General features: G+C 40.1%; 1 protein-coding gene across 1 annotated transcript in view; it reads left to right on the forward strand.

Annotated features, from left to right (window-relative positions):
• Positions 1-3,648, forward strand: part of rem2 (RAS (RAD and GEM)-like GTP binding 2) — a gene marked incomplete at its 3' end in the record, with an annotated part of 31,977 nt that extends 28,329 nt beyond the window's left edge. Inside the window, exon 5 of the mRNA XM_080034475.1 lies at positions 3,320-3,648. Coding sequence (XP_079890601.1) covers positions 3,320-3,648 — 329 coding nt within the window. The remainder of the gene's footprint in view (positions 1-3,319) is intronic.
• Between the last annotated feature and the right edge of the window lie 12,413 nt (positions 3,649-16,061).

Here is a 16,061-nt window from a genome sequence, read left to right on the forward strand (position 1 = left end):
CAAAGTTGGAAAGGGTACCAAAATAAGCGCATCTATATTTGTCACCCTTTGGTTGGGATACCAGTTCATCCCAAAGGTTCCTAAAGTGGTGGAGCTACACACTTCAGTCTATAGTGTGTAGCTTGTGTTCAGAGAAAAATGTCGGTGCACAGCTCTTTGTTTTATTGTGTGACGTTTCTCCTCCCCATTGAGTTAATAAGCGGGCTACACTGTGTCCCGCTGCTACGATGTCAGGATAGTTACGTAGCTAGTTCAACGGATCTGACCCTTAGACTGTATAAACTTTTTCTGTTTTTTTACTTCCTTCATTGTTTTTTACTCTTCTCCTAGATTTGATGTCCTTCTTTCATCTCTCCATCTCTCTTCCTCGCCGTGTCTAATCCGCTCATCTCCTCTCCATTTACTTCCCTCTCCTCTCAATTGAATTTGCCAAACACTCCTTTAACAGGTTATCAAGGCTCACATCGATTCAATCAGCTGTTCAGAGGTATTAGGATAAGCCTTTTTGATCTGGTTTGGGATTTGTCTTTCTTCCTCCCCCTCTGGCCTCACCCACTATTAGGTAACTCTACTGTGGGGCGACAGCTGTTTTATTACTGCCAGATGGAATGTTTTTCTGTTATTTTTTTTGTAATACCTGTGTAACAGTGGCACGTTCAGTTCAGTGCATGCTCATTCCCCGGTGAATGCAGCCTCGAGAAAAAAAAACATGATTACATTGTTGTGATCATAGTTCAGAATAAAACCTAGATTTAGAATGAGACAAACATAATAGATAAGTCTTAGTAATCCTATTCAGGAGCATGTCTGTTTGCTTTTTTTCTGTACTTTTAACCTTATCAAATACACAGTCTAGTCCCTGGTATGTAAACAAAGGGTTTGTGAACAAAAGAGCCTATCTTAGCTAGCAGCACGCTTGTTTACAGAACCTAGGCTGTGTATTAACACTGTTTTTTTTTCTTCAGCGCACAAACAATACAGACAGGTAGTGGATCGTGAGAGATAGGTAGTGGATCGTGAGAGATATTCACTGATTTTGGCAAACAGTGATTTTGACAAAAAGCATTCCCCAGAACTCCACCTGTTAATTAGAGTCTGGACAGACCTAGAAAACAAATGATGTCACTACCACGCTTGCTACGCTTTAAATGTTGTCTTTATCAAAATAAAGGACTCGTTAAATTTGATCACATTTTGAGTGCTTTTCCCTGAAATAAATCTTCATTCAAGTTTTATAAAGTGCTTATCCTCTTGCTAGTTGCCTATTCAAGGCATTATTGTGTGCGTGAAAGCATAATACTTAATATAATACGCAGAATTAAGGTCATTGTTAAAAAACTAAAACCTTGCTTATAGCCACACACAATTCATCTATTCCAGCAACCTATTCCTCTTGCCAGCCCTTTGCAGTCATTATGAGTTCGTCCATTCTACGTTTTATACAGTTACAATGAATACAAATAGCAATCCTTAAAAAGCCTTTTCTTTTCTGCACGCAACTGCTCCTGAGCTCTTAAATACTGGCCCTGAGCAGAGCGGTGGCAATCAAAAACAGCTCCAGTTGAAATACAAAATGCTATCGGAGCGGACAATGAAGCGAAAGTGATCTGTATCTGTCAGCTTCCCTTATCGTCCAGATTTGTTTGACCAGGAAGGAGCGGGCGCGTATAGCTACAGAGATATCGAGCCTCGTCAACAATGTGTTAAGCCACCTGTTCTTATCCAGGGGAGTCACATTGAGAGAGAGAAAAACCTTTTTTTTTCTTTGTTGCCTTTTGAGCTGCAGCCAAGAGATTGGAGCTTATACAACTCAGCCAGTCCATCACTGTCTCTCATTCTTCCTCTTTGTATTTATTCGTGGCTGCTGATAAGAGCTATTTGGTATACGCAGAATGTTAATTTAGGATTAATAAAACAATTATGGTTAACTTTGTAATTGAAAAGAAAAGGAACTGAATGTAATATTAGCAGGCTAGATATGCTTACAATTTGCTGCACAGACACAACTAAATGTTAGCAGCACAAATATTTGGTTTGGTCTGTGCTGCAAATTGTCACCATTTATTGCTGGAAACATGAAATCCCTATACACCCATCTCTTATTAAGTAATCTCCATATTTTCACATATTTGTTAAAATTCTCAATACATTTGACACTATCTTATCCCCAAAATGAAATCAATTTATTTGAATTCTTATTCTAGCTATTCACAGAGCTTTGAACTATACAATACATCCTTCATCATTTCATGCCATTACCTCGGTTGTCATGGAGATGTATATGGTCATGTGATCAGAGCAGCACCTACTTATTTCATGTGCGGCAATTTACTAGCTTTTCTGTTGTTTGTAATTGTATCACACGGTCCATAACAGCAGGTGGAGGTTGTCACACATGTAAATGTCTATTTCGATGACAACTAAGCTAAATCCATCTGCTAATGAGCAATGCTGTGTGAGACAGTTGACATTTCTGCAACAGAGCTGATAATAGGACCTTGAGATGGGATGGCTTTGTCGAACGGCCGTGTCCAATATGAAGGGTGAACTTCAGGAATTATGCAGTGTGTGGAGAAATTATGATGATGAATGATTTGAAAACAGTTCTATTAAATAGAAGTATAAATCACAATCCACCAAAAAGGGGTCACCCTGGATGACAGTTTTTACCTTTAACTGTCATGGCTCTCAACTCTAAACGGACTCCATTTGTCACAATTTGGTGCAGAAGAGGTGACAAATGAACTCTTAAGAGTCTAATAGTCTCCCCCAGATACCCAAGTAATGACATCACTGTTCACTCTGTCTGTGTATCCTCTCCCTTGGCTAACGGTAGTGCTAACTTTAAGCACAAAACGAATAAAGTGCTGGCTACATTGTAATAATTTGACAAGTTTTGATTCTGGCTTTGCATTGTTTGCCAAACACGACTTATCTAGCGTATTTGCGCTGCTCTTTCGTGATTGCTAGGGGTGGCAATTATATTTTAATTACGTTGCGTAGTAGCAATGTTTTTAAATATGGCGGTCACAAAGTTTTTGTTGGTCTGGTTGGTCACGATAATCCCGTGGCCCGCCCGTTTCCCAGTTTCAAACCAGCAAAGAGTTGGTGCCGCTGTCTGGCACCAGTTTCTCTGGCCGTGATCCGGTTCTCTTCTGATGGAAAAGCAGAGAACTGGTGAATGATTAGGCACTGGCTCCGAAACCAGCACCCTACCTGCCTCCATAGAAATTGGGCTAATTGTGAAGCCTTGAAGCATGCATTTTCTCTAAAACCTGGTCTTCCTCTATGTCTCCCCGTCTCTCTCTCTCTTAACCAGAAGCCCAATCCAGCGCCATGATGTTTGACGGCATCTACATGGAGCTCTCGGCCTCCCTGGACCACGGCACCAATGAGCTGTTGGAGGCTGCTGTTCGTAGTGCGAGGGGCGACTGCGTGGGCCCTGGCTGGACTGACGGAGACGCGGCGTCGGGCCGTAGAGAGAGCCTGACCAGCAGGGCCAAGCGTTTCCTGGCCGGGCTGGTGCCACGCTCCTACGGCCGAGACAGGGACCGCGATCGGGGCCGCTACCGGGAGATGAGCCGCCACCGGAGCAGCAAGATCCTACGCCAGAAGTCACGCTCCTGCCACGACCTCAGCGCACTGTGACACACATAATAGACATACACAGGCAGAGAGACACACACTCCCACACATGTACACACACAGCAGATTGAAGGCTATATGGGGGAGGAGAAAAGGGTAGATTGGATGATTTAGTGGGGAAGAGCAAACGACTCAATAGTAGGGACAGGAAGGAAGGAGACGGAGAAGGCTTTCATGTAGGGAGACCCAGGCCCCCCAGGGATCAGTGCCAGCCTCCTATATGCAGCCATAGGCTAAGTGGCCAAGCTCTGTACTGCAAGATATTGCCTGTCTATAATTGTGGTCCCTGGGCCCGGAAGTTGATCCCGCTATTCACTCTAATGCTAAACGGGGCAGGGGATTCTGTCTCTGAAAAATAAATTCTGTCAATCATTCAAAGGCTTGTAATTATTATTATTAGAAATGTAGGAAATGTATTCTTTTAAATTCCACCTAAATTGTTTGATTTGCCCGAGTAGGAGACAGTCCGCAGCTATAAGTAGCCGTAGTGAAACAGAGACCTCCTGTAGTTTAGGTTCTACCTCCTAAAGGCCCTGTACCGTGCACGGCTCTGTCAACGGAACAGGTCTTACTTTAATAGATGCTCCGACTTTGCGTTAAGTGTCCAGGATTTTTCTATTACATTTTCGGGTTTTTTTAAAGCACGAAACAAGCACAGCGCTCAGGCAGTTCCGTGAGACCGAACACACAGCACGTCCTCTTTCTATGGGTCCCATTACCGGGGAAGTATCTGCTTCAAATTGCACCATGCGCCAACTGTACAGCTTTCCATAGAAAATAATAGGACACCACTGTTCAATCCGGTGTCCTTCTTATAATACAGTACGTCCATGGAGGGGCACAATGAGAAGGTCGGAAAGGAATTGAGCACACTAGAGTTTGAAAGGTCAGGGGAAGAGAGAAAGCATCATAGCACTGAACCTTTTAGCTTCTCCTCCTTCATCTCCTTGAGAAAACCTGAGAAAGACTTAAGAAGGTGAGCAGCTTGGGTGAATCAGCCAGCACTTACCTGATTTGAATTAGCGACAGTGGATGGTCACAGCAAGGTACTAATTGGTGAGATGTGGGCGGGTGGGTGGTGGGACTCCTAAGTAAACACAAAATCAAGTAGCACGCACTGGTTATGTAGAGACTGATAGCAATCTAACGCCTACCTATTGTAAACACTGTTTTTAAAGCATGCTGAGTATAGACGATCTACAGACATGACCCTGTAGGTGTTTACAGTTACATGATACCGGATTGGCTGTTTACCTCAGCAGCCAGTAAATAGCTAATGGACAATCTAGCTAGTGTCCCTAGCGAAATGCCATCTCAAAGGCAAGACCCCTTTATTTAAGAAGATAAAATGCTCCCTCTTTGTGCATTTTTTGTAAGCAACATTCTTTACACCGCATCCACCTTTTGTGTACTACCCGTACCCAAACTTCAAGGTGTGTTCGACGGTACCACCGACCCCACTTCATACGTTCACCTGTGATTTTTATACAAGGATTTTAAAAAGAAAACATGAGTGCCCAAGCCATATTTTTCCGCTGGATGCATCATGAGCGATCAGCACATCAGAAACCCCTTTACTGTAGGCTGTGGAGCGAAAGAAGAAAGGTCAAAATGGCTGGAAGGAATAAGACGTTATAGCATGGCCTTGACCGAACTGAACTTTTCTTCAATAGACGCTGAGTCACTGAGCACTGGGATGTTCTCGAAAGCACAGGAGGACAAACCAAGAGAAAACCTAATCTACCTGTGGCTGTTTGATGTCTCCATTTATCTCTTTGTACCCACTGGCATTATTATGTGTTGTTTTGAGACTTTGAAATTCTGTGGGGGCTGGCCACACAGGTTTGCCCAGAAGAGAACGTTCTTTCTTCTGGAACTGTTGTTTGGATATATAAGTGTAGCGGCGTCACTGAAACATGATCACCGGGTTATGTCACAGTCTACTAGGCAATTTCATCTTTCCCACTGAGAATAAATCCATGTTTTTTTGGTTTGACATCTTGAATGAGTGTCCTGTCCTTTCTTTTCTAACGCCGTTGTTGTGAAGTGAATGTGTCACTACAGCCGTGGTTGAGGGAAGCCATGCCAGGTCGGCAGATGACTCACGGGGTCCTCTAGTCTAGAGACAGTTTGTGGAGACGGCCTCGCAGTACAGTTGTTCATTTTAGGAATAGGCAGCTCTAAAAATGCAATGTCAACACACTGCGGCTGTAACTAAATCTTAGGTTGAAAATAGGCATCTTCAGGAAGGAATATGAACCACGTCAGCGCAAAATATATATGCCCTGCCCTTAAAAGATGTACAGGACACAGGCACTTTCTTTCAAGGAAACAAATGTAAAGAACAAAGGGAGTTCATTTGAATCGATTTTAAGATAAAATGTATCCATGTGTCCATTAGCTTACTCTAAAGCGGTTATAATCAATATTTTTGTGATACAATTTTATTTATATGAATGATATTCAAAATAGGCTATGAACTTTATTTTTATTTTTACATAAATAGGCTATTACAGCATTTATTTGCTCTTGGCTAAGTATTTTAAACATGTACCAACTGTTTATCTGTTATCTTAGGCTAACTATTTCGACCGTGTTTTTCAATGCTTTAAATCCAATTTTATACATTTGCTAACTGAGTATATTCATTAGCCTACCTTTAGCTAATTAGTTGAACTCTCATTGTATCACTTGTTTTTTTCACAGTTAGCTTAACAATTTCAACTTCTGCTGACAACATGTATTTGATATGTGGATCAATATTGTATTATCAAATCTTAATTTAATTAACATGTTCAGATTCATTTAGATGGTCCACAATCTTTACACCCCTGGTTATGCTCTAGTGCCTACTATGGTAAAAGTGTGTAATGTTCGGAAATCGCTGCTTAGTTGAATAGGCCTTTATTTAAGGCAGACATTTGGAATTGTCTAACATGGCTCGCTCAACGTATAGCGTATTTAATTGCCAGCACTCCATTGCAATAATTTCTGGAGTTGAGGCATCCTCCATGACCCCAGCCCAGCCCAGCCCAGCCCCCTTTGTGCTTTTTCTTCTATAGCAAGTCAAAATGTGCATTTGCTCGATGAACCACGAGTGCTCTGATGCGGCAAGCCTATGAAAAAGCCATGAAGGTTGAGAGAGCAATATGGCATGAAAAGTGGACATGGACAGGCAAGAGAACAGAGCTGATGATTACTGAACTTAACTGTCAAAATAGCAGTAGACCATATCGCACCTTATGTCTGAAAAAGACAAACTAAAATTCAGCAGTCTCACAGTTTATAGGTGAGATTTCCCCCTCATTTAATCTCATACTCGTTTGGTAAAATTGCAGTTTGTGTCCATGAAGTCTGGGCCAAAAACAAAACATTGTTTGTATCTTTTAGAAAATCACCTTCCCCCACTCTAAATGACGTTGAGGAGGGGGACTCATAGGGGAGGGGGTGTGGGGGGGGTGGTATCTACAGCTTAAAATGACTAGGCCTATGCAGTGGCTGGTTACGTATACCTGAAATCTTTCCAAAAATAATACAAGCTACATCAGTCACTCTTAATTTATTATTAATAAGATTCACAGCTGAACACAAGTCCTTTTGGATACAGTTGTGTGCTGTTAGACAACATGCTATTTTAGCACTGGCATCACAGTCAATGACCCAGTAGATTTGATGCCTCAAGGAAGTACACCAGCCCTCGACTAGCCTATTCCTTTAAAACAACAATGCAGCCAAGGGGAATTATAGTTTACTGCCAAGGGGAATTAAAGTTTACTGGCCTCCCAAAAGATAATGGTATGATTATCTCAGAGAATATCTCTGTCAGCCCAGGGTAGGGTAGGGGGGTGGAGGGGGTTTGGGGGTACAGAAGGGCCTCAGGCAAAAAAAGCAAGAGCACTAGTTTCCTGCAGCTCATCACATGAGATCCCATCAGATGTAGCTGGGCTTTTCAGCGGCTGATGCTGGTACAGTAACTAGCTGGAGTGGCTACATGGGAGAACTCTTGAGAGGGGTTGAGAGGAGAGAGGGAAAGAAAGAGAGAGAGAGAAGGGTTGGAGAAAAATGCTTTGAGGAGTAATGGTTGCTTGGAGACTGTTGTCAAGGAGACGATGAGTCCTAGAGTCCTTTGGCATCTCCAAATGTCCTACATTTACGTTGATTTTCGTGAAAGATGGAGTTTTGCTATTGGCTCTGTCCCTTTTTTTTCTAGAATAAGAGACAGATAAGCACACAGATAAGGTGAACTGTACCAACAGGGACAGGCTGGATTTTATACAATATGTTTCTCTGCCGAACGGGATGTGACAAATAAAAGATGCTATCACACCCAAACAGGTCGGATAACTGTCAGATAATAGCGTGCGTTTGACAGCTGCACAGAAGCCCACAGGAAATCGACCGGGAGATGAGGACAATATGCTTCAATTTACTTTATTTTTGTGACACCCTATCAGTCTCGAAAATCGTGACATAAATTCTCCCTCCCTCTCTCTCTCTCTCTCTCTGTCTTGCCTGCGATGACTCATTATGTGGGGCTATTTACTGTGTTTTTTTCCGGGGCTAAACAATACGAGAGAGCAGGGAAGACAAAGGGAGCACAAACGAAGAAAAAGAGGAAAACAAACCTACGGTGTGCCTGTGAAAGCCCTACAGAAGTTACCCTGCACTTTGCACTAAAGGAAGACAGTTTTCAGTGAGCATCTGTGCATTACTAACGAGATGCATAATTTGCCTGATGTGTGGGGTGTAGGCGTTTTAGCTGGGAGGTATCACTGGCATTGGTCTGTGTTTAGTTCATTTGGGGGGTAGACCATGCAGGGTTATGGGCAGGCTACAGTGATTGGCCAGGCATGCAATGGTGTGGTGCCTGACATTGAGTGGCATTAATGACTGTAAGTTCCTGAAAGGAATCCATGAGATTTTTCTTTTTTCTTTTTTTTGCTCCACAGGTCACCTCTGCTGTGTCTCAGGGGTGCACAGAGCTGATTATCAACGGCCTCAATGAGAAAGGTAGCAGGGATGAGCCAGACCAGTCTCAGATTGAATGTCAGCATGGAGTATCCTCTATTTAAAATTGGTTATGCCGAAGCGAGAAACCCACGGTGAAATATCAGTCCAAGACAAATTATAGCAGTGGGTTGAAGGAGAAGGAACCAATCAACCCTATTACGGGCTGGCTGCCCCCATGCAGTGCTATCCTCCGATCCCAGTAATGTGGAATAATCACAGGTCAAAAGGTCGGAGCTAACCAAATGTAATGAAAAACATGGCAAAGTAAGTAGATGCCGAAAAGGAGGTTAGGATTGATCTCGACATAAGCTTGCATCATGGATGTTATGGGGAATGAGTTGGATGCTGTTCAAATGCATCAAGTAAAAACTAGTGTCTTAAAGTCCAAGCAGCGGCAAAGACATTTCTGCACCTTGCAAACACTCAATGCCACATTCTGTAAAGGAATAGTTTGCCATTTTTGGGGAATATTCTTGATGGCTTTCTGGGAGAATTAGCTTAGTTAAGCATAAATACTGAAAATGGAGCAAACAGCTAGCCTGGCCTCAGTACAAAAGTATTTAAATCTGCCTAGCATCACCTCCAAAGCTGAATGATTAACATGCTATAGCTAATTTTTTTAAATCTGTACAAAGCTAAAGCTAAATGTAAAGTTTGTTCTGGTGCATACGGAGGAAAAGCCTTGGGGTCAGAAAAATACAAGTATGAACGGCGATGATGGACTCAACTTTCCACATACCACAGATATTAAGTTACAAGCTAAAGTACTGAGTTCTGAAACAACAAAGTTTTGAGGCAAGTAGTTTGCAGTAAGTTGCGGTCATAGAGGCTGTATATGGCCGCAGCTGGGTTTGAGAACAGACTGACAAAGGGTTGAGCCCTGCTACCAAGCAATAATGATGACCCAGGTTTGGCATGCTATGGTGCGGCTAAAGTATCAGAACTGTTCAGAAAAGCAATTTCAAATCCTTTAGAAGATGACATGTCTGGTACTTAAGTAGAGCATACCCAATGTATCAATCATGATGATTAAATGCATTCATAAATACCATATGTGCCTACCTGCTCATTACTAAGAAATCGCTGAGAGTTCATCTCATCCGTTAAAGCTTAACGGCTGCTGTCTTCAGACATTCATTTATATTCCACCAAATTAAAAACATCCTGCAGCTGCCAGCTGTGTCACACCAGAGGAAATGTAGATGTCTGCTATTGAATGATCAGTTTGATTAAAAAAATAAAAGCTTCATTTTTCTCTGAGAACAGGTGCGGCATTGGTCTGAATGATCCATTTCTATGTAACTGGATCCCAAATAATTTGGTGGAATAATAATAAATGTATGAGGTTACTATGAGTTAACAATGATTAATTGGTAATCTAACAACCAATCACATGAAATCTGCTATAGGAATATATAATACATCGTTGATTCATGCATTGCATCATCATGAATCATGAATCAATTAGGCATGTGATTTAAACAGTGGTGGAATGTACTGAAGTACAGTTCTGAGTTACTTGTACTGTACCAGATAGATTAACACAACATATAAATACACTTATAAATGATGACATATGTATTAGTAAGGATGAAACTACCCAGCAGTAAATAGTTATTATATAGCTCCACATTAGCAACTATAGTGATGCTTACTATGGGGCTATTATTGTAGCTAAACGTTTGCAAATGCGTATTTGTGTATTTGCGATTTGTATTTGCGTTTGCAAATGCGTATTTGTGTATTTGCGATTTGTATTTGCGATTTGCGATTTGTATTTGCGATTTGCAATTTGTATTTGCGATTTGTGTATCTGCAAATGGTTTTGTGCGTGTGGGCACAGATTTGTGTCTGCAAATGGATTTGCGATTTGTATTTGCGATTTGCGATTTGTATTTGCGATTTGTGTATCTGCAAATGGTTTTGTGCATGCACACAAAGATTTGTGTGTGTGTACACGGTTCTGTGTGTAGACACATCTGTAAATTATATTAATTGTGGTTCTAAAAGCTCAAATAGACTAAGTCTTTTTACAAATCTCTTTTTACAAAGCCATGGAAGAAGTGTAGCAAAAGTCACGTGGTGTAGCAAAAGTCACGTGTGAAAAGACAGACACTGATTGGTCAATGTGTTACAGTGGCAGGACTCTTATTTTGAAAATCCCTAAACCGGATGTAAACAGCTTTGGCTATGAACCCATGTGGGCTATGCATGGAGGTGTCGTGGAGACAGAAGGCGAAGAGTGCTAACGGACACTGCAGTTGACAAAGCACTTCAACTTCAAGTAGTTTAAAAGTAAGTATTGATTAACAATTTTCCTTTTTTTTCTTTTCAAGAATCATTCGTTCCTATGTAAATCTCAGTGATATCGGATACTGTACAAAAGGCTCTGCTGATCACGTGCAGCGCAGCTTGTCTGCATGCAGTGTCCCCCCATTGCTAAGCAACCGTTTGGGCTCACGCTCCGTTTATGTGAAGTTCCGAGCCGTTTGTCAGTTCATGTGTGTCTCGCCAAAGTTCGGCTGTGTTTTATGTGTGGTGGCCCGTGTGCGTCGCTGAGAGAAAGTAAGTAGTGTAGAGAGGACACTGATGTTAGTTTATTTAGATCATGTTTATTGTTAAAGCTGTGTGCTTGCATGTTAACAGCTGACAGTTATTCATTGTCTGTGTAATAGTGTGCCGTGCGTCAGTTGAGTTTCACTCGTCTTTAAGCTAGTGCTGATATTATGTGGGCAGTTAGTGCATTTGACTGTATTAGAAATATTAGCCATTTTATATAGCAGCCTGTTCATTTATGTTATTAATGCAGTGACAGTGTAGCTTAACCTGTACACTGTAGCTTACTATAGTGGTGTGTTCTTGCTTAAGTTAATGCTGTGACACTATTGCTAATTAGTATTTCCTTTTGTATCTTCCTTTTAGACCACACACCCCCACGCCCACACACACACACAAACGCCAACACACTATATGCCAATGTAATGCCAACAGAAGAAGTCACTAAACTGGACCACTGCTTCATGTGTCTTATGGGGTTTGAGAAGATCTCCGAAGATGGAGCAGCGTGGAACTCACCTGGCAGTCACAGCACATCAGTCTGACTCTACACTCAACACACAATTTGTTTTCAGTATTTAGATTGTGATTATTATAAATCTAGACAAAGTCAGATCATACTCAATTCATAATCATATTGATTGCAGTAAATGAGGTGACATACTCAGTCATGTTTATTTGTTTGACATATTAAAAAGGTAGGGGAGATTTTGATTAAATATGGTAAACAGTTGGGCTACAGACCAAGGACTAAGTTACTAGTTTTATGTTTTGTTTTATAAAGTCTTGTTCCGGCACATGCCAGAGCATTTTGGGTATTTTGTTCATTTTCTCTTAATAAAATAACGCCATACACAACTTTACTTGGAGGTATGCAATTGTGAGTGCATTCTAGTTTTAAACTGGTTGATTTGTATTTTTAATTTTGACCGTACGTATATGTTTCCACAAATAAATCCACAAATATTTTAAAAAGTCCAAATCTTGTGATTTGTTTGTGGGGTAAGCTTTTACTATACATTTGTACTGATTGTGCTTTGATGTGATAACTGCAAATCATAAATATAATTGATATAGGACATTTATTAGTCTTGATTTAGCAGCATGCAGACCTACTTATTAATGCAGCCCGTGATCTGAATTAACATGTTCTAAACTGCATAAAATGTTATGGTGTGACACTTTGTGATTGTGATTAATTAAAGTAATCACTGAAATGAGGTTATATGAAGCTTTGTACCCTGTTCTTCTGGACACGTCACATGAGGTAAGGTGTATAGCAGAACTGTCTGGGGATAGGCACACTAGTTAAACCTGATCATGTAATTATCAGTTTGTGATACAAGTAGTGATAATTTCACATGGAAAATGTGAGATAGAGAAACAATTATTCCAATTCAGTTTTAATGTGTCCTCTATACTTTTCTATTGCCTTGTAGAGTAGGTTACTTATTAACTTCACAATTCACACGTTTAAATTAATTAAGCTTACTACATTTAGAAGACTAAGTGTATGATTTATAAGCATATTTCTGGATTGCAGCAAGATATGTAGGCCTACTTTATCTTTATTTACTTTGGTCCTCAATGCCTGCAACGTCCTCCTCACCCCCTGCGTGTGGTGTGTTTTAACCATAGATAGTTTTAACAGCCAGGAGCCTTGACAGCGGCATCCGGATTATGATTTTCAAAATAAGAGTCCTGCCACTGTAACACATTGACCAATCAACGTGTCTGTCTTTTCACACGTGACTTTTGCTACACCACGTGACTTTTGCTACAGTTCTTCCATGGCTTTGTAAAAAGAGATTTGTAAAAAGACTTAGTCTATTTGAGCTTTTAGAACCACAATTAATATAATTTACAGATGTGTCTACACACAGAACCGTGTACACACACACAAATCTTTGTGTGCATGCACAAAACCATTTGCAGATACACAAATCGCAAATACAAATCGCAAATCGCAAATACAAATCGCAAATCCATTTGCAGACACAAATCTGTGCCCACACGCACAAAACCATTTGCAGATACACAAATCGCAAATACAAATTGCAAATCGCAAATACAAATCGCAAATACAAATCGCAAATACACAAATACGCATTTGCAAACGCAAATACAAATCGCAAATACACAAATACGCATTTGCAAACGTTTAGCTACAATAATATCCCCATAGCTTACACATAAGTGCATTATAAACGTTAAAAAAATATACTTGCTTTGATCGCTGCAAACACAATTCCATTTAGCCTACACTCTACTGAAGTTGTGGCATATCACACTTGGGCTTCTTAGGGAAAAAGTTGGAAAACTAATCCTTTAAAAATGTTCTTCAATGACAGATGCTGTTTTCCAGTTGTTCCTCAGGGTCTATAGCAGGCATGTCACTGTCCACTATATGGCCACAACAATAGGAACACCTTTATGATGAAACCCAATGCAATGCAGAGACAGAATGATGTAACAATCTGACTTGAGTCTTTCTCGTTAGTAAGTCTGTGTAACTCATTGGAGGTTTTTTGTGGCAGGAGAAACATGTACAATATAATACAGCAACATATCTTCCTACCTCACGCCTACACTTTGACTGTCTTCAACGATTTTGGAGAATATTTGTAGACAAAATTCCCTTTCTGACAAATCAGTGAATATCTCCTCACAATCTGCTACCTGTCCTTACTATGTGGGCACTGAAAACAAATCTGGTGTTACTGTTTATACACACAGCCTAGGCTCTGTAAACAAATGTAAGCAAAGGAGGCCCACTTAGCTTACATTCCCTTCGTTTACATACCAGTTTACAGAGCCTAGCAACAACAATTTATTTTTTTGCAGGCACACACACACACACACACACACACACACACACACACACACACACACACACACACACACACACACACACACACAGTACGGAGAGGTAGCAGATGTTCACTGATTTGACAGAATATTCTCCAGAAAAGCTTACCCCATATTTAAGATACTGGCTTTGAATATGACCCCCCCCCCCCCCTTTTAAATGTGTTAAAAAGGGTGTATTTAAACACGTGCACTGGAGTTATACATGTTTTCTATACGGCTATCTTCCTCTGATAGGGAAACTGTCCGTCCAGTGTGTGCAGGATTAAACCTCCATTTATCATCTCTTATATAAAGGGTTTGGTTTGGTCTTTGTTGCTGTACCCACACCGATGCTTCGTGCTGTCTAGCAGATTGGCTTCTTGGCCCTCGTGCCTCCTCTCTAGTGAGAAGCATCTGCCAAGATAAAGGCCTTCCTCCTTCAGATCAATATGGAATCAATTTGGTCTGCTGTGACTATGTGGCTCCACCGGGCCTGCCACTAAAGCAGCTCACTGCTGAGAGGCAAACAAAACATTTCGAACAGCCGGAATTTCTTTGTTTCCGTTTTCTAATCATTAGGAATCGTGACAACCAAGGGAACAGTGGAGCTTTCCATTATGCGTTAGTTAGATTGATCATCTGCAGACCTACTTTACACCGAAAGTTTCCTTCCTAATATGAAATGTAATGAAATCCCTTTTACATATTTATTGCATGCATACATGAATGCTGTAATAGCTTTGTAATTTGTCATGATTATTCAGCAAATGGGTGGAGGCCCAAGCGTCAAACATATGATTTGTCAAAAAAAAATCTCGTTTGGTTCAGACCATGTTGCTTTACGTAGACACACTGAACATTAATGTTATACATCACTCACATTTTCATAGTTTTCAACCAAACTAGAAGAAGCTCATATGGTGTGACTGTCCCAACCACATTTCACACATTTTAAACTTGAATAAAACTAAGAAAAACAAATACAAATCTTCTCAAAAAAGTACAGAATGATCTTACAGATGTCTATTCGGGAGTTAGTTCTTTTCAAAGTCTAGGTACAACATTTTGAATTAGCTATGAATGAATAGATTTTGTCTGAGAAATCAATGTCTTATGGTGTGACACCAAATTGTGATATTTAAATGTGTAATTTCTTGGACATCTTTGGGTGGATAGTTCCCTGTTTGATCTGGAAGTACAGAAAACATCTCAGAAGGACCAAGGAAGGGTCCCAAGGCATGCTGGCTGTTGTCATTTTTTGCATAAATCAAATCTTTTCTGCAATCCCAATTCTGTACCAATTCTCAGTGTCTTTAGTATGACACTTTTTACATATTGATTGATTGATTGTCTTTATTTCGAACATGCAATAAAAAATAGATGAATAAATAACAAACAAACAAAAGCAAAACAAAGAAATAGAATTAAAAAAAAACAAAATAAAAACAGACATGCTCGAAAGGGGGTAGGAGGAAGTAAAAAACTTATCTAGTCCTACCCCTTAACAGATCAATTTTGCTTGGATAGATTATGTTATTAGCATGTCAGTATAATAAAAAGCTATAATAATGCATATATACATGAGTACCGAATCATTTTGTGCATATATATATATATATATATATATATATACATACACATACATACATACACACACACACATATACATATATATAATAAACAATCATATATATATATACTATAAACTATTTATATTACATTATAAATACCCATACATGTATATTGTAAGTTACTATACATATATAAATATTACAAATATAAATACAAATACCATGTATTCTACAAAACTACAGTCTACATATGTCCATGTTATAAAGGCTTTTCTAAATTTCATATAAATGACAAAGATAAATACCTTTTTTATCATTACTACATTTATATCTATGTTGTCAGATTACAGTTTGTATGCTGTTAGCGTGCTATCATAAAATGACATGGCAAAAAATGGTCTGAAAATGCATGAAACCTCATATGGTGTG

This window comes from Ammodytes marinus (assembly GCF_949987685.1).
Source record: "Ammodytes marinus genome assembly, chromosome: 9".
Taxonomy (NCBI): Eukaryota; Metazoa; Chordata; class Actinopteri; order Uranoscopiformes; family Ammodytidae; genus Ammodytes; species Ammodytes marinus.